Genomic DNA, 26,163 nt, shown 5'->3' on the forward strand with positions numbered 1-26,163 from the left:
GATTTTTGTGTGTTTTGGTGCTTGAAAAGAAATAATAAACTTCTTGAAGATTCAATGCTTGACTTGGAGCTTTTTGATCCAGGCTTTGCTCACCTAGATCTAACTTCTGGAGGTATAAAGTCTCAACCTTGACAAATCTTTCATGTAGATCTAGCTAGTTGGTTTTGGTCCCTTTGTGGTGGTTCTTGTGAGTAGAAGTTACTCCAGAGCCTTTAAGCGTCATATTTGGTCCTTGTTGGGGTTATAAAGTGTTAAAGTTTGGATCTTGATGAGTATAAACCTTTCATGCATGTTTTGGTGGTCTTTTCGTAAAGTTTGGGACTTAAGGTTTTGATTTAGGTCCCATTAAGTCTTGTTAAGTCATAAAGTCAAGAACTTTATGACTTAAGAAGTCCTTTTGAAGCAGATCTAGAAGTTTGGACTAAGGTCTTAAGGTAAATGCTTGCATCTTGGCCTCTTTATGGAGTTAGAATGCTTAAAATCATGATTGAGTCCTTTTGGACCATGCAAATGTGCCAAGTTGACAACTTTATGGGTTAAGTCAATAATATGAAGCTATTTTGAGCATTTGGATGTTGGACTTAAGGTATTAAGTCTTTGGTGCAATTTTTGGACATTGGTCGAGAATGTCGTGCGTTCATCTCGGGAACGTCGAGCGTTCGGGTCATCGGTGGACTCTTTGGGCTTTTTGCTTTAGACTTGATTTTGGGTTTGGACTTTCTGTTTTAAGCCATGTTCGAATTTATCTAGTTGGATATCCTAGTTTGGGCCAAGGAGTTTGGTTTGGGCCTTAATGGACCTAACTTGGGTTTGGGCCTTTGTAGGCCCAATTGGTTTAGGCCATTAGTGGTTCGGGTTATATTAGGGCCATTGTTGGGCCTATGTTTTGGGTTTATCCTTGGATATTAATTTAGATCAGTTTGGCTTGGCTTAGTGTGTGAAGTCGGTTTGTAACAGCAGTAAGTGAAGGATTCTGTTATCAGTCGATCAAGGTGAGTCTTCTCATTATACCCATAAGTCGAATGCACCAAATTCGGCTAATTACATGTTATGTGGTATGCTAGTTGTCTCTGTGATGCTTGCATGGAAGACCATGGAAGGGAGCCCATGACATTTGGATATCAGACCATGAGGGGAGCCCATGGCAACTATATGTATGTCGCATGATATTCTGTGGATTGTATGTTATGTGGTATTTTGGGAACTCACTAAGTTATGTGCTTACGGTTTTCAGTTTATGTTTTAGGTACTCTGGTGTTCAAATGGGAGGGCTCGGGATGATTGCAGAGCAAACACCACATGTTTCCGCATTTTGTGAAATACTCTGATTTAAGATGTTTAGCTAAAGCTTGTTTACTTTGGTCTTATGGGAATGATATGTATTAATGATTTATTAACCTAAAAACAAAAAAATTATGTCTTGATTTTGGGATGTTATAAACATAAACAAGCCTAGAATCAGCTCGAAACAAGAAAATATTGAGAAAATGTTTGTTGATTCTAGTTTACACGGACTTATGATAAACGAACTGGAATGTAGCACCTTAAAAGCCAACTCATTAAAGAATGTAGGCAAAAGGCTAAAAAGAGAACATGATCTTATAGTGGATCTAAGGCAAATGAAAAACAGTTAAGACTATTTTAAAACCAAGTTTGTAGCTCGGCCAAATTTAAGGAACAATCGGGATAGTAAGGAGCAAAACATACATAAAATAGAATGTGGTTTGAAGCCAATGAATTAATATATGGTAATTAGTGTGATCAAATTGTTATCCAATTATTTTCAAATGCTGCAAATTAAAAATTATATTCAAAGTTTTATGTTTAATTTGGATTTTAATCTGTTTATATAGATTTTTAAGTAATATATTTAATTTGATAGTTTATATGATGTCTTATTCATATGTTTTATCGAACATGTTAAATTCATTCAACATAAAATCATACATAACGTTAAAATGATAAGTTTTATCATTGAACAAGCTTATCAAAAATCATGTTTTTATTCAAACCCAAATTCTTACATTGCCTCTAAATCATTCAACAATAAAATCAATTAGTTTTTACTAGCATTTAAAAAAAAGTGTCATCTTCAATGTTAAAAGTACTATTTAAAGACTTTTTCAAATAGTAAAAATAAATTTGTAAATCCATCGATTGGAAACGCTATAAGCAACTTGCTTGCATACTCACATTTTTTGATTTCTTGAATATTGTTTTTCATGAATCTTCTTTGCTACTTCCTTCAAAATTTCCAATTGGAAATTATATTCAAGATAATAGAAAAATACTGTGTATCAGAACTTCTTAGCAACTTCCTATCCTTTACAAAGAAATAGAAAAGGTTTATCTAGTAAATCAAATCGAAATCGTTGCTTATAGAATTCATTAGTATAAAAAGGTTGTTTCTTTTATCAAAATATGACAAAATTAGAAAGCTTGAGAGTTGAGATTTATTAAAGAACTGATTGAGAAAATCATACACAAACTATAATTATGTGGTTGAAACAAAAAGATTGGGACTTTCAATTATGCACACAACGTCCTAGTGGGATGTGAATAGGTTGTTTGGCACATTTCACAAACTATGTATATCCATCCATAATTGTAAATGCATAAAAGTGTAGAGTTACAGGATTAAGAAAACATGCACCACGATATATATTTATTGTTTTAGATCTCATGCACCATTCGGCTATGGACTCGTTCTTTGCGATAGAGCAACAATCGACAATAAGTCTTTATATGAGTTCAACTAAAAAAATTTAAAAAACACAGTTTAATGTAGAAATTGATTATTAAGACTTTTGGGAAAAAATTGACTTTATTTGACAGCCATCAAAATGAGAAACATATACTTTAACGCATGGATTAACTTTATTTATTAAAAAAAAAAAATTGAACTTTGGAGACTCAAAAAAATTGAACACTCAACCTTTTCGTGACTAAATACGTAGAAAGAAAAACAAAAAAAAAAAAGTCTTCGCCAGCACTTTAGGAATTCAATAAAAAAGATGCTTAAAATTTGATAAGTTAAAGACTTTTCTTTGATAACTTGAAATTAGCGTGTATGTCCCAAATACTAACACAACTACAAACAATTGTTATCATTAATAGGGATTATCTTGTCAATCTTTAAAACGTTGACTTACGTTATAATAAGAGCAATTTTTGTTAATCTTTCACTATTGGAGGATACTATTTTGATTTCGTTAAGTAATTGCATTGATAGCATATATGGATTTCTTAAGTAATATCATGATTGTGTTCGATAAATTAGTTGAAAATGGGAGCTTTTAGCTAAAAAAAAACTATCTCTTAGCTGGAAAATTTTGAGTATAAAGGTAAGGTTGGTCAAGTTTGGTAATACAAACTCCTTTGGTTGTTGTATTTAGGAAACAGACTCATAAAAACGAATTTGTTTTAAGTCGTGTCAAACACGAGGCTCAATTATCTTCGTTTATACATTATGGTTTCTACCCTTTTGTTTGTAAATATCATTTGCTATTTATTATATTTAAACCAGAACCACCCAAGTCCATGTAATTTCCTTTTTAAATTTGCTATTTATTATTGCAATTTCGTTTTACTTCGGAAAAAGTGTATTCACTTATATTGAACAAGTTTCACACATTAATAACTACCGATTATAAAAATATATAAGAGGACAAAGACTTTACATGTTGAGGACACCTAAGAATATGATACTTTAATTAAGATAAAACAAACTTAGATAAACATGTGGGTTAACCCAATAGAATAAGAAACCTTCAACATTTGACCACAGGAAAAAAAAAAAAAAACATATTTACCAAACTTCAAACGTTGTGATCTACAAAAGAAACCTTACCATCAAACACACAATCTCTGTACCTTCAAAATAAACCTTACTTTGCGAGTTAAGTTGTAATGGCGAGATCAAAGTGTATTTCGTATGGTGGTTTAATAGTTAAAAACCTTTACACTACACAAATATCAAGGTCTTCTCAAAACACACAAATCCTGAAAGACATGACTTGTGTTCGTATGGATGGATCACAATCACGAAGAGCATTTTGCAATATCAGTGGCAATCAAGAACTTCCTCCTCCACCATCTCCACCTCCAAGTTCTAATTGGTAAGCATCTGTTAATTTGATAACTATCAAGATTCAAAAAGACATAAATTAAAGATGATTTGGTAGATCAATACCTATCTAGTAGTTTTGACCATTTAACATTTTTATGTTTTGGATGTTCTTCGTTTCTCTAGGGGAAAATGGACTGCTGGAATAGTGGTGGCAGTAGTCATACCCTTGCTACAATTTAAAGGTATAAATATATATCAGGATCCGGATATTATGATTTATGATTCCTTTCTTATGGTCTATTTGAAAAATGTGGCCTGAATAATACCAAGATGCATCCATTGTACACGTCTTATATTACACATATGCAGTATTGGCGTCAGAAAATCTTCATAACCGAAGCAAAATCTAGAAATCGCAAATTTATGTAATTTAACATTTTGTACTAAAAGTTTTATAGATCTATATTAACGAAAAAGAATGGCTCCTATCTGGTTTCGTCATTCCATATATGCATTGTTGGTTGCGTTATCATTTAATTTTTGGCATTGAATGGTGAAAATGTTAGCAGTAATTGATGCATTTGAATTTACAGAAGAAGTTGATGTGGTGATGGAGACGGCAGAGGAAATTATAGATGTGATAGAAGTGGCGGCGGGGGCGGTGGACATGGTGGTGGAGAAGATCTCCGATGATCTTCCAGACGGTAGTAAGCTCAAGACCACCTTGGAGAAAATTGAAGAAGTTGCGGAAACAGTTGCCGGAAAAGCTCGAAAAGCCGTTGACTTCATCGATGAGGTATCCCGCATGCTAACGCATATTTTATTCATTTTTTATTGTTAGTAATAAAGAATTATAGCCAATACAGATTATTATAGCTTATATAAAACGATAATATTAATATTAATAAGTTTATTAAAATTAAAAAATTCAGGTTCAAGAAGCGGAGCATAAGTTGGGACCAATCATCGAACCAGAAAAACAAGTAACCCAAGCGACTCCTTCGGAAGCAAGTTGATTCTTATTATAGTTGACCATAACTTTTAGTTTTTTATCTATATTTTATAGATGAATATTTATTTAGTTATTATTATATACAGTTTTTGATATTTAAGTCGTTAAATGTTTCGGAAATAATTCCTTTGACATCAAAACTCAAATAAAATATAGGAATACTGTATGTATTATTATGTAATGTTAGAAGTAAACGGTTTCTAACGATTTGGGTTCGAGCCTACATGAAACAAATTAATAAATGTGATCATACACCGAGCGTCGTTTGCCAAAATCAAATTGAGTAGTTTTCACATGCTACATATCACATTGCAAAGGGTCATGCTCAAATTATATGAAATAAATAAATGCACAGAACATTAGTGAAGTTACCAAAATCAAATTAACAAACATATTGATATGGTAAAGTTAAATGTTGTGGTGTGGTATCAATCTTGGGCCTGTAAATATTATTGTTGAACTGCTTGAGTTTGCAGCTATCTAAGATCGTTGTCTTAAGGAGAACCAAATAGTTATAATTATCTGTTATGACATGATATGGTCCTTTTATTTAATGTTCTTGGACATGATATTGTCCTTATGAAATGGCGTAATGATCGAATATTTAAGCAGGTAAAAACATCATCTATCGAAATTGCTACAACATAAAATCAATGGTGTAGCTACGGTTAAAACACACTGGATGAGTGGGGTGTGTTAGGTGGTGCTATTGGAGCACATCCCCATTTGCTTGCTTGTAATTGTTTCAACTTTCAATTATACTCTCTCTATTTTCTTTGTAAAACTTTGTTGTTTCTTCATCTAGCTTCTTGCTTGCTAGTAAACTAATTAAAAGAATGAATAATTATATTCTTGAAAATATGATTTTTCCTCATGTTGTACATCTTGAATACTTCAATATCTCTTACGACCAAATAACCCATATGGTTGTGATAACAATAACTTCAATCTTATTTCTTTTCAGCAAAGAAATTGAAATATCATTCATCTACTCCATGATCTCCGCGACATTTGTAAACAAATGAAAAGGAAGGACAAGCCACTTAAGAACTTTTCTCTAGATTCTTTTCCCACATCACACTCAACAAAAACATGCCCATATTCTTCAATTTAAACAAAACATAAGGGGCAAAGCATCGAATTGAGATCAATACCTCTAATCACCAAATTATTACGAGTAGATAATCTATCCAAGATGGTTCTCCAAAGATGAATATTAAGTTTAATGAGGACAAGCTTACACCATCTCGTCTCGTGCACCCCTTCCTTTAAAATTTTAGGATCAATAAATCTTCTAATATAATTAACCGTAAAGCCTTCCACTGGATCAATACCACACTCCCAGCTATCCGGCCTATCATCATACGTAACATGAGAAATTACCTCAATCAAGACCACAAGCTGAGAATTCGTGCCCCCTCCAACCTAACCCGTATCAGTCCAACTATCTATCACCTGAGAATCTTTGACCTATTCCAGAGCATAAAGTCTAAGAAAACTAGAAGAGAGTTTTTCATTACCAATCTAAACATCATTCTGAAAACGAATATTATTACCATTTCCAAGACGTCTAATGAATGAAGAATGAAGAATTATTTGGAGAACGTCCAACTTATCAAAGACTCTCACGAGATTTGACTACACACCCATCCTTTCGGTTTTGGAGAAGACGACCCTCAACCATCATGCATTCCATGGATGTTTTGAATCACCTTAAACCAAAACGCATCTCCCTCATTATAAAAAAGCCATCACCCATGGAATCTTTCTGTTGACCTAACTACCACCCCAAAAAATACCGAGAACGTAAAGACCCAAGCGCAAAATTCACATGTTCTGGCATTTTAAACACGAACATATAGTAGATACCAATACTATTTAGAATAGACTTTATTAACGTGAGTCTCCCTCCTACCGAAAGCAAATTCACCTTCCAACTTGCCAGTTTTTTATGAAACTTATGAATCACCAAATTCACATTTACACTACGGCTCATATTAGCACCTACCGATAACCCAAGATATGAGAAAGGGATACAAGCGAGTGCACTGTAGCACCTGGTTCCTGGTACGTAAATCTTAATTGAGTATTTTTTCCATTTTTAGCCTTGGACTCGGCGAGTCATAGGTCCGACTCGCCGAGTAGAGACGGGACCCGGGACATGTTTAAGTTGGCGACTCGGCGAGTCCATATCCTGTACTCGGCGAGTCACCGCTGCTGGATGAAACCCTAAGTTTTAGGGGTTTGTACCCTATTTAAACTCTCATTCCGCCCCAATCTCGCCCCCATTCACCCTCAGAGCCCTATATCTCTCTCAAGCCTTGTTTCCTTGTGAGTTTGAAGTGTTTTGTGGTGTTCTTGAGGTTTTTGAGGAGAAAGAAGAGTGAATCAAGAAGAGGAGAAGGAGGCCAAGCATCTCTGTGTCATTCCAATGTTTCCCCTGAGGTATAGCTCGTTTCCCCTCTGTTTTCAAGATTATTGTCCCTTAATAGCTCCATTAAAGTCCTCTTTGAACCATTTCCAAGCTTGTGTATGTTTGAGGGTTTGTAATAAGCTGATTGACCTTTAGATCTAGGCATGGTTGAGCTCCAGGAGCTTAGATCTACTGTCTTTTTGGAACCATATTGCATGAAAGCCCTAGATCTACCCCTTTTGGTGCATTTTGGACCTTAAAACCCTCATGGTTGTCTATTTACATGTAAAGTTGGAAACTTTACGTGTTAATCAAGCCCCAGGATCACGGATCTATGTATGGCATGAGCTGGATTCAAGCAGAATCGACCATATAGTAATTGCATGGTAACGACTCGGCGAGTCGTTCATCTGACTCGGCGAGTCGATTCGCGAGTCTCCGAGTTTGTCCCCTTTTCGTAGTGTCGAGTGTGAGCAGTGAGTCACGGGGTGTGACTCAGTGATTCGGAAGATGAACTCATCCATGGAGGAACTCGGCGAGTCAATGCCCTGACTCGGCGAGTTCAAGGCAATCTCCTTAAATCAAGAACAGACTCGGCGAGTTGTTCATACAACTCAGCGAGTCGCAGCATAAGTGTTCTTCGGATTGTAATGACCCGTCTCCGGTATGATAATTCCTTGGTATTTATTTTGAATTTTTGCAAGAGGGACTCGGCGAGTTCATAGCCTGACTCGCCGAGTAGGGTCGGGATTTCGAGCACGTGATTAGTTGGCGACTCGGCGAGTCCATATTCTGGACTCGGCGAGTCTGTCCGTCTGGGAGAAACCCTAAATCCCAAGGTTGCCCACTATTTAAGCCACCTTATAGCCCCCAATCTCGCCTCCTTCACCCTCTTAAGCTGTGAGAAAACCCTAATTCGATCTTGAGTGTTTTTAGTGATCTTGTGTGCATTTGTGAAGGCTTGAAGAAGGAGAAGAAGAAAGGAGCAAGGAGAAGGATTGTAGAGCAGAGATTCAAGGGAAAGCAAGAGCTCTTTGAGGTATTCTTCAGTTTCCCTTCCCTTTTTATGCTTAAAAACCCTTTCTAGATCTAGTTGATGCTTTTCTCAAGCCTTATGTTGTTATGGAAGCCCTATTATGCCGAGATATCTTTAGATCTGTTTATATAGGAGTTGTAGAGCCCAGATCTATTGCCTTTATGGGTCTATTTTGCATATTAACCCTAGATCTACCCCTTTTATGCATCTTTTAGCCTTTATTCCCTTGTTCATGTGTTTGTACACGTAAAGTTGGAAACTTTACGTGGTAAATCAGCTTATTGGACTCAGATCTATCATTTGTATGTTTTGGATTCGAGCAGAATCGAGTGTAGATTAGTTGCATGGCTGTGACTCGGCGAGTCGGAAGAACGACTCGGCGAGTCGAGTCGCGAGTCCCCGATTTCTTCCTTTTGAGCGGTGTCGAGTGGGACCAGTGAGTAGTGGAGTGGACTCAGCGAGTTTGAGGGTAGACTCAGTAATGGAGGGACTCGGCGAGTTGTTCATACAACTCGGCGAGTCCAAGGCAATCTTCTTAAGCTCAAGAACAACCCGTCGAGTTGTTCATACGACTCGGCGAGTCGGATGAAGATTTTCTGAGTTCTTGGATCGAATGAGTACTCGTCGAGTCGATGCCATACTCGACGAGTAGCAGCAAGTAGGGTCGAGGAGTGAGAATAGGAACTCGGCGAGTTGGCGGCCCAACTCGGCGAGTCAGGTCATCTGTGGGTTGACTTTGACCGAGAGTTGACTTTGTCTGAGAGTTGACCTTGACCAACAGTTGACTTTGACCAAGGGTAAAAGAGTCATTTTACCTAGTGTAGTGTTTAGTATTTGATTGAGTGTGTTTATGGACTTGTAGCCGGGGAGATACCGGAGCAGCAGCAGTTAGCCCTCAGAGCTATTCACTCAGCAGCCAGTTCACGAGGTGAGTTTCCTTTCAGTAGGAACGGGTCTAAGGCCACAATGCCGGCCCGTTTAGCTAGCAGTAGTATTCGGATTTCGATCCGATGCAGTAGTTAGCATGTCTGATGCCTTCGTGGTTCAGACAGGATTATGTGTGTTCATGTCAGTGATATGTCTATGCTATGATCAGTCAGCTTCGGACTTCGGTCCGATGTTAGCTTCGGACTTTGGTTCGATGTAGGGGACAAGGTCCCAGTTAGCTTCGGACTTCGGTCTGATGTGAGCTTCGGACTTCGGTCTGATGTGAGCTTCGGACTTCGGTCTGATGTGAGCTTCGGACTTCGGTACGATGGAGGGGGCAAGGCCCCAGTCAGTCAGCTTCGGACTTCGGTCCGATGTAGGGGACAAGGTCCCAGTCAGTCAGCTTCAGACTTCGGTCCGATGGGGGGGGGGGGGGGCAAGGCCCCAGTATGTGCTTGATATGTTATTGTTTGGTATGTGGTAATTTGGGGGAGCTCACTAAGCTTCGTGCTTACGGTTTCAGTTTTGGTTTCAGGTACTTCCGCCAGCAGAGGGAAGAGTTCGGGATGATGGCATCGCACACACCACAGCTTCAGCTTTTATCCTGGGAGTTGATTTAGTCTTGATTTTATTATGATATGGATATGATACAGTTTTCCGCACAGTGTTTTATTTTTATTTCGAGATACATCATGTATGGTTTTATGATATGACACTCAGATTATGGTTTTTGGTTATGTTGAAAAATGAAATTTTTGGGTCGTGTTTATGGGTCGTTTCACGGATGAAGATGAACTCGACGAGCTGTTCATACAACTCGGCGAGTAGGATGAAGGACTTGAATATCAGTTTAGAAGGAGAACTCGTCGAGTCATCGCCTAACTCGGCGAGTAGAAACGGGATTCAGGTCAATCGTTTGGGTAGGGACTCGGCGAGTTGGAGAGCCAACTCTGCGAGTCGGGTCAATTGAAAGTTGACCCTAACTTTGACTTAGGGCATGATCAGGGGTAAAATGGTCATTTTACCCAAAGGACAGATAGCAGTGTTTGATTGAGTATGTTGTGGGAATTACAGCCGGAGGATTTCCGGAGTAGCAGTAGACAGTCAGTTCCCGATCAGATCAGCAGCTACTTTGAGGTGAGTTACCTTCCAAGTAGCGGTGGGTCTAAGGCCACAGTGTCGGCCCACCAGTAGGAGACGTATGATAGATGATTGTCTCTGTGATATCATCTAGGTTTGCTATTACCTGATATGTTATATGCTAGCATGATATGTTATATGTGATAGTAGTATAGTTCGGTTGTTAGGACCGGAGGGTAGTCAGACACCCAAGATACGTCTGACAGTATGTGATGTTATGTTTATATGCTAGCATGATCTATTATATGAGTTAGAGGTAGTAGGAGGGGAGTAGTCCCCGAGTTCGGTTGTTAGGACCGAAGGGTAGTTCAGACACCCCAGATATGTCTGATAATATGATATGTTATATGTGATAGTAGTAGCAGCAGGGGGGTGAAATAGTCCCCGATGATCGGTTGTCAGGACCGACAGGTAGTCAGCACCCCAGAATGGCTTGACACGGGTAGTCAGCACCCCAGAATGGCTTGACATGGGTAGGACGGCACCCCAGAATGGCCGCACGGGTAGTCGGCACCCCAGAATGGCCGTACCGGGTAGTTAGGCACCCCAGAATAGCCTGGCAGTATGTATGATATGTGTTGTATGGTATGTGGTACGATGGGGGAACTCACTAAGCTTTGTGCTTACGCTTCTTAGTTGTTGTTTCAGGTACCTCTTCAGCCAAGGGGAAGGAGCAGGCGCGGTAGCGGCTCATCACACACACTCCTTGATTCTGCATTTATGAGTTTACCTAGGGATTGATACTCTAATATTTCGATTGGTTGTATGATTTGGCTTTTAGACATGGTTTACGTTGTGATGTGGATTGATCAAACAATTTTTTTAATTATTAATGTTTTAAAAACGAAATTTTTGGACGTGAAAAATGGGTCGTTACATGCACACCCAATACTACTAGCCATCTCCTCCACACGATGAAAAGGAAGACGAGTCCCATACAAGTAAGACTTATAGAGATTTAATTTGAGGCCCGAAGCCAAATAGAAGCAATTAAGAATGACCACCAAATGCGATATTTTGATCATCCCACTCTCCCAAAAATAAAGCATCATAAACCTAGCAATGGAGCGGGTTTAGAGCAGATCGACATTGATCTAAACCCATTAAGAAAATTTTAAATGTTGATCCAAAATCGACTTGTAACCCGCAGGGTTTTAAATAATTAAACTCATACCCTTATCCATCGGATCAACGAATTTCCAGCCCTTTTACCGGACTAATTTACAATATTAAGATTAGGCTATAATTATGCATTATAACACGTATAACATGAGCCACTAAAACCAGACAACATTCATTTCAAAACAAACTAATAAATAAAGTTTCCAAAACAAAAAAAATGTCTAATATTGCACACATGCATGAGAAAATGTAGACATCAAAATGCATCTTCAAAAAACCCAAAGTCCAACCAATCTACTCACTCACTGATCACCTGCAAAAAAAAAAAAAAAGCACATATAAGTATATATGAAATTATTGGGTACATTACACGGATGGTCCGTATGGTTTAGTGTAATCTGCATATTTGGTCTCTAACAACTTTTGTTTTAACTCGGACAGTCCCTACTTTATATTTTTGTTGGACGTTTGGTCCTTGTCAGATGTAAAAAGACTAATTTGCCCTCATCTTATATAATTTTGTATTAATGATTTATTTGTTTTTTATTAATATATAAATTAAATATAAAAAAGGTTAAAAAGAATCCTAAACCTAATATAACCCCACCTCCCAATTCCTCCGATCACGTTTTCTCCTACCTCTCGTTTTCTTCATTTATCGCCTCCGAATCACTTTACCATCGTCAGCCACTAGCAACTATTGCCCCCTGTCACTAGCTTCCGATGATGGTTGTCTTTCCATCATGTTCCTCCTTCAAAGCCAATCGACTGAACCACAAAAATCTCAGAGCATACTGACGAAGTTTGCCATAGAAGGAGGAGATGAAGTAGGCACTCGAATCAGACGAGACGATAAAAACTTGAGCCATTAGCCTCTTTCCCCATCTCAGACTTGGAAGTATGTTAGCGAACCAGATAGGAAAAATACAATTGATCTAGGTTGTAGCGGGATTATGGTTCACCTCCGCCCTTTACCCTCGTCGGCGACCAAAACAACCCTACAACACCGGTTCGATATGATTTCAGGTTCAATTTTCAGTTCAAGGTTTGATTAAGTTTCAGGTTTGAATTAAGTTTCATATTCAATTTCCGTTTTCATTTGATTAATAGATGTTTATTGCAAGTAGTTAGACGATTAGACTGGTATACATTCATAAGACTAAAGGAGTGATAACACTTCTAGCATTTCATTTTTTTTATTTTCTTTTTCAAATTTAATTAAATTATATTTTTTTAATGCACAAACATTTAATATTACAAAAATTCTATTTTTTTAAATACAAGCACTTAATATTTAAATAAAAAAGATTACTATAATTTAAAACATAATCTAAATAAAAAGTTTATGTTTTTGGACAAAAAATACTAAGTTGTATAAACTTTGGGACAAAAAATACCAAGTTGTAGAAACTTTGCGGACCAAATATGTAAATTCTTTATCTTCTTCCCCAATTCTCTGTTACACAAAACACAAGTTTTAGCAACAAAAATCAAAGCTTCGAAACCTCCCATTTGCCAAAAACCAAGGAATGGACATGTAATCCTGTCAAATACCCTTCATCCAATCTCAAGCCAAACAAATACTCTCTCACATCTCGTTAAAGTGGCATCAAATGATCCATGGCGAGCCCCCTAGCGAGTGCTAGGAGCGGTGTTCCAAATGAGTTAGCGACCATGGCGAGTTTGTTTGGCACTTCGACTCCTTTCAGCCTAATAGCGATTTATTCTTCCTAGATTTTTTGGCGCCGATATTCTAAATTATTTAATGAGTTAGAATAGGTTAAAAATCTTTATGTAAGTTGCTGAACTTTGAAATTGTTTTTTGGCTATTTATTTGCTAGATGTTTTGAAATAAATATGGTTGATTGTTAAAAACCAAAACCAAAAACAAAAGTTATTTATATACATAAACTACCATCTATAGTAGTAAAAATCAGCTAAATACCGCTATATTAGATATATAAGTTGATATTATCAGTTTGATATACATTAAATTTATTGTAATGATTTATATTTTGTTGATTTTAACTAAGGGATTTTCTAACATATCCTCTAAGGACACATATAAAAAGCATTAATTGAAATAGTAATTATGATGAATATAAATAAACAATTTAATTAGTATAAATCCACAAGAAAGATTTACATAGACGTAGCGGGTAAACGAACAACAAATTGTGTTGTAACCCTTATGATATTGTTTATAATTAATGTATTTTACATTTAATTATGGTAATATTACATATGGGAAGAGTTATATGGAAAATGAATGATTAGGACAACACATATTTGAACCAATGAAAACATGACAACACATTACTTCCACAATAACTTCCACAATACATTACTTGTGAAGAAAGAAATGGACACGTGTCATTTGATTATTGGTTCCGGTAGATGTTGTCCTAGTTATTTGTTTTCCATAGAACTCATTCCTATTACATATAATTAATGTTTATCACATTTAATTATGATAATCACTCATATAATTAATACTTCAATTAACGTTTTTTATATGTGCCTTTATGACACATATTAGAAAAATCTCTTTTAACTAATATATGTTTTGCATATTTTTTACATTCTTTTGCTAAAACCAAAATATTGATGAGATGGTTTGATAAATCTGGATCTACTAAAGAATCTTAGGTATGACACTTTTGAAAAATATAATCACTAGGTAGGTGTATAATAATGATAATAATAATAACAACAACCTAACTAAGACAAATTAAAAGATATATTAATTATTATTATTATTTTAATCATCATATACCAACTAAAAGGCTACTTAAGAAATTATATGACCCATAAAAAAAAGTCTGATTATCGATAGCCAATTCAACTTGTTTAAAGCGTGCGTTTTTGGCATCCTAAAGTGTTGCTCAATTCCGACTAAGTGCTACACTGGTTAAAAAGGAATTCAATAACTAAAATAAGATATATACCATATATGAGGATTACCTCCATACACATTGTTTGTTCCTTCCTTCTTCAAATATCTTCCAAGAAGTCAACATAAGTTGTTCACCTTGATGCACAATTAATTTGACCGGGATTTCATCTTCGTGTCAGAAAACGTTTACGTGTCCACTTGTCCATATAGAAGCCGGCATGATGATATAATATCCCACTATATATGTAGATCTGTATATACTTATATCTTATGTATGCTATGTAATTAAGAAGCATATATTATATATTAGTTTGTATATATTGACCGAAGTCGGGTTTTAATTGGAAGTTGGAACTGGAAATTTCCTTTTCTTTGGGCCAAAGGCAGACCAGGCAACGTAAATCCGAATCAGATTCTTGTTCTGGAACCTACGATTACTTGTGTCAACCAGGTTTACCCATAACGTGTGGAATTGTCGTACGATGATGCAAAGTTGACACTTGTGCCAAATTTTATATATAGCCTAATCTTCTCTCAATTCCTTATCTTAATCTACACAGTTAAGTATATATATATATATATATATATATATATATATATATATATATATATATATATATATATATATATATATATATATATATATATATATATATATATATATATATATATATATATATATATATATATATATATATATATATATATATATATATATATATATATATATATATATATATATATAAATGAGATTCATCAAGAAAATATACGTTAATTAAACTTAAACATCCCAACATTATATATTCACCCTTTTTCTCGTTTTCGAAATCCACAAGTTCAAGATCATATAACTAACAGAATGGCGACAACATTGGTTCTTGGCTATGGTAAGATGATGAGTAGTATTGAGTATTTACAGAGATTGCCTATTACCCGTCTGGTAATCACTAAGAAACTGGCCGCTATTGGCCTCCAACCTCAGAAACCGCACCTTGTCGGGGGCACTCTGATCACTTCCAGCAGCCAATTAGATCGTAGAGCCTTCTTGGTGCATAGTGTTAAACCAGGAAATCATCATCGTCCTCCTCCTCCTACCGGTGACTCTTCAAGTTCATGGTCAGTTATGATTTTGGATTTTTTTTTTCAATTCAACATGAAGTGTTTGATTTAATTTAGGTTGATATATATTTGGAAATTAACATAACAAGGTTCTATAAACGACAACTTATCTTATGTATTTTTTTTTTTAATTGCAGGCAACAATGGATTTTTAGAATAATAACTACCGTGATCGTACCGTTTTTCAGTAGAAAATGGAGCAACTTATTGAAATTTAAAGGTACAAATTCAACATTGATATCTAATATATTCATTAGTTTTGGTAATAAATACTAATTAACATATGCTTAACATTTTGTTTGCAAAGATGAAGTTGATACGGTGGTTGAGGAAACCGAGAAAATACTAGAGTATGTGGAGGAAGTGGCGGAGACGGTAGACAAGGTGGCAAAAGAGGTGGCCGATCATCTTCCTGATGGTGGTAAATGGAGAAACGCCGCCTTGTTTGTGGAAGATGTGGCGGAGGAAGTAGCAAGAGAAGCTCAATTGGTTGAAGATTTCCTCCATAACGTTGAAGAAATAGAACAGGAGGTGGAGTTGTTGGGTGAATCAGTCAAAGATCAAACCAAGAATTTCCATCAAGATCCTAACTCAAGTACTCAAAAGATTCATTAATTTTGAGTTTGACTGTATATAATTATATGGAAAATATATTCTTTTATTCGTAAATTTGATTACTTCTGTATAAAAAAACGTTAACGGTAATTCATGAATATTTTGGATGTTTAGTATTAATTGGTCTCTATGTATTTGTTAACTAAATAATCAAACTTGAAAGGAGCTCGAATGACAGGAGGAATAATTCAAAATTTCAGATATTGAACATCCATTTTCTCTTTCGTACGTAAGCTAATAATTACGTCTGCCATGCATTTACGATATGGCGCCTATAGTTCATAATGCACAACTACATCTCTCATGATACAATAGGATGCGGATTGCAGAATGTTTATGAGTGATACCGAATAAGTGTAGCATGACGTAAATTAAGAATATTGGATCATTCTGGCCATCATCACTAGTATTTTGCTAAACTATTTGTTGTGGGTCTTGTAGCCCATCACACCGAGTTTCGTGGCCTTTTCTAAATCTATATTATATTAATTGAGAGACTAATTTATTAGATGAAGTTATTTTAAAAAAATAAAGTTAAATATAAATGTTAAAATATTTAAAAATTTTGAATTTATAAGAAAACTAGATGTAAAACCTATGTATTATATGTGTTAATTAAAAAAAAATATGAAGATCTAAATATTTAAGAACTTTAGGTTTATAATAAAATAAGAAAAATAATGAATTATTAAAATTGATTTTTTTATCTTTTAAATTTAAATAAATAAACAAAATAAACTAATGAGTTTTAATTTGGGAATTTCGAAATAAGAAGGTAAATCAATTAATGAAATTGATATTCATTTATTAATACATTTATTGTAATTATCATATTAAAGTATTATGTAGAATTCATTAAAATAGGAAAAATGAAATGATTTGTATACAATCGTTTTTGGCATACACAACAATTCATGCATTATATAGTTGTACAATACAACATTTTAAAGCAACAATTGTTGTGTATGGAGAAAAATTATTGTGTATAAATCAACTCTCATAAGAAAACCCATAAAATGACATGTGAAAGAAAAATTAATTCAAAATAATCAAAAATGATATTTGGCAAATTGAATGAGAGTATGACATGTGAAAAAAAAAACATTCATTAACTAAAATAGATAAGAAAAAGACAAAATTGCAAAAATGATCCCTGTGGTATGCATTTTTTGGGATTTTAGTCCAAACCCCAACTTTTTTGGCTTCGTGGTCCTTTTGAGCTAGTTTCATTGCGAATTTGGTCTCTCGGTAAACTGAAATGACTTTAATGCCCTTGGGTATTTATTTTCTATTTCTAAATTCATTTTTTTTTAGTTTTAATAATTATTTATTCATTTTAATAATTAAAAAAATGAAAGGCCTCTCTCTCTCACTCTCTCTCTCTATACAAAAACTACATACCATCACCCAATCTTTGACTCTTTGATTACAGAAGAACCACCGACAATGGTGTTCGTGAGGATTTGGTTGTTGTCATCGGAGTACAAAACCCAACTCCATATGGCTGCCAGTACAGGGGTTGTGATTTTTCTTCTTGCACGCAGTGACCCATATACAAACGAAGAGGGTGATTGCAGACACCGGACCTAATAATCAAAAGAAGTATAAGCCAACTTCACCCCTGTTCTTGAGAAATTTATGTTACCAGACTTGATAATCAAAAGATGTAGAAGCCAACTTCACCGTTCAGATGCCGATTCATAATCTTGTGACCTAGATTTACAGTGACGAATTTCACCGTCAAATCTAAGGCAAATGACGAAGAGGGTGATTGCAGACACCAAAATCGATGCCCCTCATCCCACCCACCATGGTTCTAATTGAACTCCGACCATTGTTATCGTGTACATGTGGTCAATTCTGCTTGCTTCGATTTTCTCCCTTTTGTGGGTCTCGATTTTCTCCGGATTGCACTCAACTTCAACATCAAGAGGAACACGATGACGGTGTTTGATTTGATATCCGACAATCAGAAGCAGGGTTTGTACGTTTTCGTTTTCTCTAAAACCTCACCTACAATCTCAAATCGTTGTTCTTCATATTTTTGCTTTACAAGCCTGAATCGATTTCAAATGAAAATTAGGGGTAGGCATAGAGGGAGATGGGTAGTTTCAATTCATCGAAAATGGTAGATGGTGGTGAATTTGTGACTGGTTACAGGGGAGGCCGCTGAACAGTAAGATGAACCAATCGTGCAAGAAGTGTTTGAACCAAAAATTAGTTCTTTGATCTGGGATTCTGCCAGGAGAGAGAGAGAGAGAGAGAGAGAGAGAGAGAGAGAGAGCCCTCTTTTTATTTATTATTTATTAAAATAGATAAATATATATTGAATTAAAAAAATGAAAGAAAAATAAAAAATAAATATGAACCAATCGTGCAAGAAGTGTTTGAACCAAAAACTAGTTCTTTGATCTGGGATTCTGCCAGGAGAGAGAGAGAGAGAGAGAGAGAGAGAGAGAACCCTCTTTTTATCTATTATTTATTAAAGTAGATAAATATATATTGAATTAAAAAAATGAAAGAAAAATAAAAAATAAATACATAAAGGGCATTACAGTCATTTTAGTTTACCAAGGGACCAAATACGCATTGAAACTAGGCCCAAAGGACTACCAATCCAAAAAAGTCGAGGTTTGGACCAAACCTCAGAAAAAATGCATACCACAGGGACCATTTTTGCAGTTTTGTCTAAGAAAAATAATGAATTATTATACTGTAAATTTTTTTATCTTTTAAATTTAAATAAATAAAAGAAACTATTTAATAAGCTTTAATTTTGGAAATTTTGAAATTAAAAGGTAAGTTCATTAATAAAATTGATATCCATTTATTATTACATTTATTACAATTATTACATTAAAATATTATGTGGAATTTAATAAAATAGAAAACTTATAAAATGACATGTAGAAAAAAATATTTCAAAATAACTACAAAATGACATTTGACAAATTAAATCAGAGTGTGACAAGTGACAAAAAAAGTCTTCATTTATTAGAGAGGGTGTATATACTATAATGTGTAATATCAATGTTTTAAAAACTAATTTTTTAGTTGAATCGGTTTCGATTCAACCGTCATTTCATTTGGTTTTTAGAATTTTTATGTATTATATATTTTCTTAGACATATATATATATATATATATATATATATATATATATATATATATATATATATATATATATATATATATATATATATATAAACCAAGAATTTGATATTTACAAATTCAAACATTAATAATACACATAACAAGAAGTGGATGATCAATCCAAATACAATAAAAAATACATAATCATAAGTTTTACTCCGATCCAGCTATTCAATTTGCTTTAAAATGAATAATTTTTAAGGGGCTACGATTGTGTTTGGCACATCATAACTAGCTTATTTTTTGAGTTTTTTATGTTGTCATGTTTGGCAAACCAAAAAATAGTTTATACGCTAGCTTTTTAGTACATTTTTTTAAAAATTTTCCAAATATACCCTTTAATCAATTTTAGAAACACATTCTCTTAAATGCGTTTTTTTGTAGTTTTATATATTCCAGATAGTTTTATCAAACATCATTTTTTATCGGCTAGTTTTTCAATTAGTAAGCCAAACATAGCCTAAGTGAAAATTCAAATATCCAAATCCAATAAACAGGTTCAAACGGTTTTATATTGGTTCTATCACACTTGTTCAACTTGTTTTTGAAAGAAATCGTTTGATTCTTTCCAGGATAGAAATTGACATAAAATGTTGATAGTTGAACTACCCATATATTTGGGTCCCAGTTCGAACCAATTTTTAAAACTTTGGATAATATATTCATTTATATGGAAGAGAGATAAAACCATAAAATGAGCTCAATCAATTTTTAAAAATTGGAACAAAACTGTAAATTTGATTAAACCACGGGTATCATTCTTGTAGTTTACACTGCCTTAATACTATAAATCATTTTATTGAATTTCCTTACCTAACATTATTAAACTATTCCGCACATTTTTGTGGTGTCCTTTCGGCTTTAGGTCAAGCTTTTTGGTCTATTCAATTTTCTCGAATAAACAATTTGGCATGTGAATTGCTGATAATTCTGTTCACAAGATAATCTTTTTAACCAATTACTCAATAAACAATAACATATGGCCAATTATTTCTTTGCTCTTCCATATTTCCATTGTGTATGCATCATGCCAGCTATAAAAATAAATAAAAATAAATAAAGGATCCATACTGATAAACACTTGTGAAGGGATATTTAAAACTTTAACCGATATCACTAGAACACATTAATTTAAAACAAAAGTTCAGTAGTTTTGACATACCGGTTATGGCATTTTTTTTACAAGAGTTTGTATCGGATAAAAAATTCGAACTAAGATTGTAATACGACGTTAATATATATGACAAGTACTTTATAATGTTTTTTAGTGACGTATATTAATATTTTACTGAATTTTTATTTCTTTTTTATCAAACATGTACAGAAGGAAAATGCAAACAGAAGATTATTAGCTGTAAGCATAAAGATGAGTATTGAGTAGGTAGTTGTAGTGTAGACAATATAATTATAGATCCCCTTCGTTGGATACGATTGCTCTCTTTGTTTCTTAGCTAGCTAACAACCACGTGCCACAAGGGCAAAAATGTCATAAACACGACAATTTCCGGATATCATAATAATTGTACGTGATTACAGCATCATCTCCTGATCTATATGTATCTGTATATATATAATATATTCCATAAATTGTTTTCTACACATAATATCCGAAAAGAAGTTGAAATTTTAAAGATCTTAATTAACCCATGTCGATCACAACGTGTTTGTCTTCTCAAATAAATTTGCATGAAACCCTAACTCACAAATCCTATGTTAGCCTTTCATTCAATCCTATTTCTGGTTTTCCGATCAACAAACACACCATAGCGCTAGCTCCGCTCACAACCACCAACATCGCCGCCAGTAGATGGGAATCCATGATCGCTTATGCCAACGTGGAACCCGCCGGAACACCATCTCCACCACCTACTCCTCCTTCTGGTTCCTGGTAATTAATCTATGTTAATTGTATGTACTTAATTATGAGTCTTTTAAATCTATTTGTTGCTTTAATTAATTTTAAACCTTTTGTGTAGGAAGAATTGGGCTATTGGGATTTTGATGACAGTTGCCGTCCCTTCTGTTACAACCAAAGGAGGTCCAATCAAATTACTTCTACGTAAGTATTAATTAATTAAGAGTTTTTTTTTAATGTTGGAATAGAAAGTTTTATCTTATAGAATTGGGTGTTCCAGAGAAAGTTGACCACATAGTGGATACGGCGGAGCATATATCGGATATAGTGGAGTCGGTGGCGGATAAGGTGGACAAAGTGGTGGAGGAACTCGAAGATGATCTGCCGGAAAATAGCCAAATCAAGAAGACTCTTGATTACATCGAACAGGTGGCTGAAAGAGTGGAAAAAGATGCTCACACCGCCGGCGATTTCATTGACAAGGTGAGTTTCTGCTAAAGTATTAATTATATTTCAAAATCTATTTAATTTTTCTTGTTATACCAAAAGGAAACTCAGATTACATACATAAATGATTTAATTATTTTGGAATTTCAGTTTCAAGAAATGCAAGAGAAGATAGAGGATCTAATGGAACCCGTGCTAGAGGAAGCTAGGGAAGTCGCAAAAGAAACCAAGGAAAGAGAAAAGCACAAAAACAATGACATTGATTAATTAATACTGAAACCTTGTAAAATTCTGATCAACGGGTCAAAGAGACGAGTAGCCAGAAAAATCGGTGTTCGGCATCCACATGGCATTCAACTTCATATATTTAAATGGATTGTTATATTATTTTTCTACGAGCTATACAACTCTATTAATTTCTTCTTATAATACATTTACATATATTGAACTCTACAAAATTCAATCAAATGTTATAAAATATAATTTATAATAAATATTTATGAATTAAAAACTTTTTTTTTTCTCATTGAAGAGTTTAATGGCCATTGAACTCCAAATCCATTAAATGTCAAGGTGGCATCTTACAATGATAGATTTTCATTTATTGAATGACACATAGATTTTTCACTTCATTCAACTCTTCCATTGAACTCACCATTATGAATACTTTTATGAGCAATTGACACTTTCTTGCATTAATTCGATTCTTACGCTATCAAAGAGCAACTGTGTTATGGTGCAAAGTTGTACACAATGCTGTACCATATTGATGTAATGCTGGTCTTTCATTTAATAAAAGACAATTGATGATGAAAATAAAATTTCATTAACGGAGTACATTAAAAAATAATAAGAGGTCATGTCATTCTAAACTTAGATCTCATTCACAAACTTAACTACATGATCTCAATGACCAGAACCACATCGCACTACGTATGTATGTATTTATGTATATAAAATTGGTGAAATAAAATTGTACAGAAGATATGTATTTATTTTCATTTAAATCATATTTTCACATTAAAATTACATATTTATGTGTTAAAATATACTAGTATATTTTACATTAAAATTATGTATTTAATGAAAAATATGGTTATAATATAACTAATACAAATTTTTACATTACGTTACGGTTTAAATAAAAAATCGTATTTATATAAAAAAAAAAAATATGGTTTTTAAATATGAAATAATATACTAATAAGATTTTTTAATGTAAAAAAAGATGAAATACAATTGTGAGCATTGAGTAAAAAAATGATTTTTGATTTGAAACAAAAAAATGCATTGTAAATGTGTTTTGTTAGACAAAACTTCATAAATTGTCCCTGTGGTTTTACAAAATCTGAAGTTTCATCCCTAACATTTAAAAACCTCTTGGATGGATCCCATGGTTTCATAACTTTTAATGTGTAGTCCTTATGGCTCACTCCGTCAATTTTTGCCCGTTAAGTGAAAGGCATTTTCGTCATTTCACTATTCCATTGACAATTTATGAGGTTTTCTCTTTTTTTTTTTTTTAAAAATGAAATTTAATATGTAAAAGGTTCAAATCTCTCTCTTTCTCCCTCTCCATCTCCCTCTCCCTCTCCCTCTCCCTCTCCCTCATGTATGTCTTCTTCCTAAAAAGAACACACCCTTTTCTTGATTTGGAATTTTTAAGTTCTACAACTTCAAAATCAAGCCTAGACTGAAAAAAACCCAGATCAACCTTTACCGCTACACTCTTGTGGATCAGAGCCTCCTCCGACCGAGTTTAGTCACCGCCCTTTGACTCAAAGGTCCAATTTTGGTTTTGAATCCACCACAACTTGTATGGTTTTTAGGGTTTCGATGGCCTCCCCACGAATTCCTCTCATATTCTTTCTCTATCTACCATTGAATCCAGACATAGAATCTGGACATCGATTTGTTTCTTCGGTATCATGTTTTGATAAAGATGGAGGCATGAAATTGGTTCTCGATGTTTTTGTTTCCTTGATTTTAATGTCGTCGTAATGAATTCCAAGACAGACAAATATCGCCTTGCTCGGAGGATGCGCAAAAGGTAAACTTTGATCGATCTGTTTCTTCCTTAATCTACTAAGCTCACTTCTATGTTTCATGAATCTGTATCAGATTCAATGTTGGTTTGTAAGTTCTATCTTGTTTATGTGATTTGTGGCTCAACCTTTTTGGTTTTTCCTGATACTCAATCGGTGAACCTTGTGGTGGTCGATGATAATAGAAGGAAGGAACCAAAAGATCTTGATAAGCAAGTGCAGATGAGCAAGACATATCACCTGGTAAGATTTATTTTTTGTTTTCTAATTAATAACCTCATATTCAGTTTTATCATATTGATTAGAGATTTATATTTAGAATAAATTTTGAATTTGTAGATGAATTTGTTATGGAAAAGTTTCATTTTAGCGATATTGTTGGAGAAAGCGCCACACGATCTCTCTAGTGGGTTTACTGAAGTGGCAGAAAAAATTTAAGTGGAGATGAAGGTGGCAGATGGTGGTGGTGGTGAACTGTGGTGACATAGTCCATCTTAACTTTGATACCAGGTACATACTCCATTTGTTGAAATAACATTATCTATGGACCAGGTACATAGTCCATTTTGTACATGAATGAAGATAGTCATCATAACCTAATAAGTTCATGATTTCTCCCGCTTTCCTTGTTGAAAATGATGCAGAAATAAGAAGAGGAAAGAAAAGAACGGTAGTTAACTACAAAGCTCTTAAAAAAGGGTCTTAAATCTAATAAAAACCATTTGACAGAGTTAAAAGATAAGCTTTTAACTTAAAATTATCTGCAACCACTTCCTGGTATCAGAGCCTTGTTATCGATTTATCCTTAAAAGATAAAGGTAGAGGAGATTCTGAAGAACAACCTTCAGATCATATGTTAAGCTTAGTTGAAAATGAAGATGGTTTTCAAGGAAGTCTAATGACTAAACAAGAACTTCTTTCAAAAATTAAGAAAACAGATCTTAAAATAAAGAAAGAAAATATATTTAGAAACGTTCCCTCAAGATTTAATATTTTGAATACGTTAAAAAGAAAAAACAAAATATTTTACTTCGTTAGTACAAAAGAAATGTCACTCGACATAAAATATATTACAAGATCTGTTTATCTACCACTATTAACCAAAGAACAGATAAACAGTAATCTAAAAAATATTCCCATAGAAATAAGATCTAAAATTATAATGGTCAATATCAGAGCAGTAAAAATTCTAATCAAGTCTCAATTTCAAGAAGGAATTAATTCTCCAATAAAAATGGCCTTGATTGATGATAGAATCAATCATCGACAAGATTGTATTCTTGGTGCAGCCAAAGAAAATCTAGCTTACCAAAAATTCATGTTTTCAATTTATCCTAAATTTGCCTTAGATTTGAAATCAACAAACTTAAATAAGGTTTTATCTTTTATTCATCACTTTGAAAGAAGTGATCTCATGAATCCAAAAGATAAACCCTTCACAATAACCTAGCTTATAGGATATGCATTGACAAATAGTCATCATAGCATAGACTATAAAAAAGAAGAATACATAGAACTTGAAGATGTATTCTCAGAAATAGGACATGTCAAAGATAAACAATTTTGTGACATAGATCCTCAAGATAGCTCTTGGGCTTTATACATAGCCAGAAACAAAAAAAAAAAAAAAAAAAAAAAAAAAAAAAAAAAAAAAAAACCTTTAGGAGAAAAGCTACCACCTAGAATCTCAATAGATTCTCTTCATATAGGTGAAATATTCAAATCTCTGGAAGCTACTCCAAGAGATATACTCAAAAGCATAAGAAGTATGTCTTCTAGAGTGGATAATTTAAATCAAACGATTAGCCAACTAAGTGAAGTAATAAATGAGTAAGATAGACCTTCCTCATATTTACAAAAAGGGTAAATCATTGAGACTTAAAAATCTTGATGATCCTAATAAAAAAAATATATGCTTTTTCTCCTCCAGAAAAAGTAGGCGTTCAAACCCTAGCTAACCTTTGTAAAAATATAAATCAGATTGTCGCAAGATGCTGGTTAAATACACTCAAAATAAATCACTATTTTGGAATTCAAAAAGATATTTCTAAAGATTTATCAAAAAACAATATACCTTTCAATCAATTTAAGAAAGATTTATGTCTTGCCCTTCAAAATGGAGAAAAAGTTGATAAAAATCGGTTTGAAATTTTTTTTGCCTAGTTAGAAAAAATGAACAACATAATAGAACATAACTCGAAACTACTAGAAACTTTTAATAAAATTTCTAAAAACTTTGATGATCTACTAAAAGAAGTTGCCTATAAAGCTGTTCTTACAGACCAAATGAAAGATTTAATCTTAGATTAAAAGA

The 26,163-nt window shown here is 34.0% G+C and overlaps 3 protein-coding genes across 3 annotated transcripts; all 3 read left to right on the forward strand.

Annotated features, from left to right (window-relative positions):
- Positions 1–3,798: 3,798 nt before the first annotated feature.
- On the forward strand, positions 3,799–5,340 carry LOC111910752 (uncharacterized). Its single transcript, XM_023906573.3, has 4 exons — positions 3,799–4,118; positions 4,253–4,311; positions 4,663–4,865; positions 5,002–5,340. The coding sequence occupies exons 1-4, from the start codon at positions 3,910–3,912 to the stop codon at positions 5,083–5,085; spliced, it is 555 nt and encodes a 184-aa protein (XP_023762341.1). The 5' UTR covers positions 3,799–3,909; the 3' UTR covers positions 5,086–5,340.
- A 10,016-nt stretch (positions 5,341–15,356) lies between these two features.
- LOC111910750 (uncharacterized) lies at positions 15,357–16,552 on the forward strand. Its single transcript, XM_023906572.3, has 3 exons — positions 15,357–15,731; positions 15,872–15,954; positions 16,042–16,552. The coding sequence occupies exons 1-3, from the start codon at positions 15,475–15,477 to the stop codon at positions 16,347–16,349; spliced, it is 648 nt and encodes a 215-aa protein (XP_023762340.1). The 5' UTR covers positions 15,357–15,474; the 3' UTR covers positions 16,350–16,552.
- Positions 16,553–21,071: 4,519 nt separating this feature from the next.
- Positions 21,072–22,199, forward strand: LOC111910770 (uncharacterized). The gene is made up of 4 exons (XM_023906593.3): positions 21,072–21,390; positions 21,479–21,561; positions 21,638–21,840; positions 21,955–22,199. Exons 1-4 carry the CDS (start codon positions 21,149–21,151, stop codon positions 22,069–22,071), a joined length of 645 nt encoding a protein of 214 aa, XP_023762361.1. The 5' UTR covers positions 21,072–21,148; the 3' UTR covers positions 22,072–22,199.
- The last annotated feature ends 3,964 nt before the right edge of the window (positions 22,200–26,163 follow it).

The sequence above is a fragment of the Lactuca sativa genome, chromosome 1 (assembly GCF_002870075.4).
Source record: "Lactuca sativa cultivar Salinas chromosome 1, Lsat_Salinas_v11, whole genome shotgun sequence".
NCBI lineage: Eukaryota > Viridiplantae > Streptophyta > Magnoliopsida > Asterales > Asteraceae > Lactuca > Lactuca sativa.

What these genes read in the sequence shown, in the direction of transcription:
- LOC111910770 (XM_023906593.3), top strand. Translation starts at nt 21,149, where the DNA reads ATGTCGATCACAACGTGTTTGTCTTCTCAAATAAATTTGCATGAAACC. An exon ending in TCCAATCAAATTACTTCTAC is followed by an intron (nt 21,562 to 21,637) that starts GTAAGTATTAAT and finishes TGGGTGTTCCAG; the next exon opens with AGAAAGTTGACCACATAGTG. An exon ending in CCGGCGATTTCATTGACAAG is followed by an intron (nt 21,841 to 21,954) that starts GTGAGTTTCTGC and finishes TTGGAATTTCAG; the next exon opens with TTTCAAGAAATGCAAGAGAA.
- LOC111910752 (XM_023906573.3), top strand. Translation starts at nt 3,910, where the DNA reads ATGGCGAGATCAAAGTGTATTTCGTATGGTGGTTTAATAGTTAAAAAC. An exon ending in CCACCTCCAAGTTCTAATTG is followed by an intron (nt 4,119 to 4,252) that starts GTAAGCATCTGT and finishes TCGTTTCTCTAG; the next exon opens with GGGAAAATGGACTGCTGGAA. An exon ending in CCGTTGACTTCATCGATGAG is followed by an intron (nt 4,866 to 5,001) that starts GTATCCCGCATG and finishes TAAAAAATTCAG; the next exon opens with GTTCAAGAAGCGGAGCATAA.
- LOC111910750 (XM_023906572.3), top strand. Translation starts at nt 15,475, where the DNA reads ATGGCGACAACATTGGTTCTTGGCTATGGTAAGATGATGAGTAGTATT. An exon ending in GGTGACTCTTCAAGTTCATG is followed by an intron (nt 15,732 to 15,871) that starts GTCAGTTATGAT and finishes TTTTAATTGCAG; the next exon opens with GCAACAATGGATTTTTAGAA. An exon ending in CAACTTATTGAAATTTAAAG is followed by an intron (nt 15,955 to 16,041) that starts GTACAAATTCAA and finishes TTGTTTGCAAAG; the next exon opens with ATGAAGTTGATACGGTGGTT.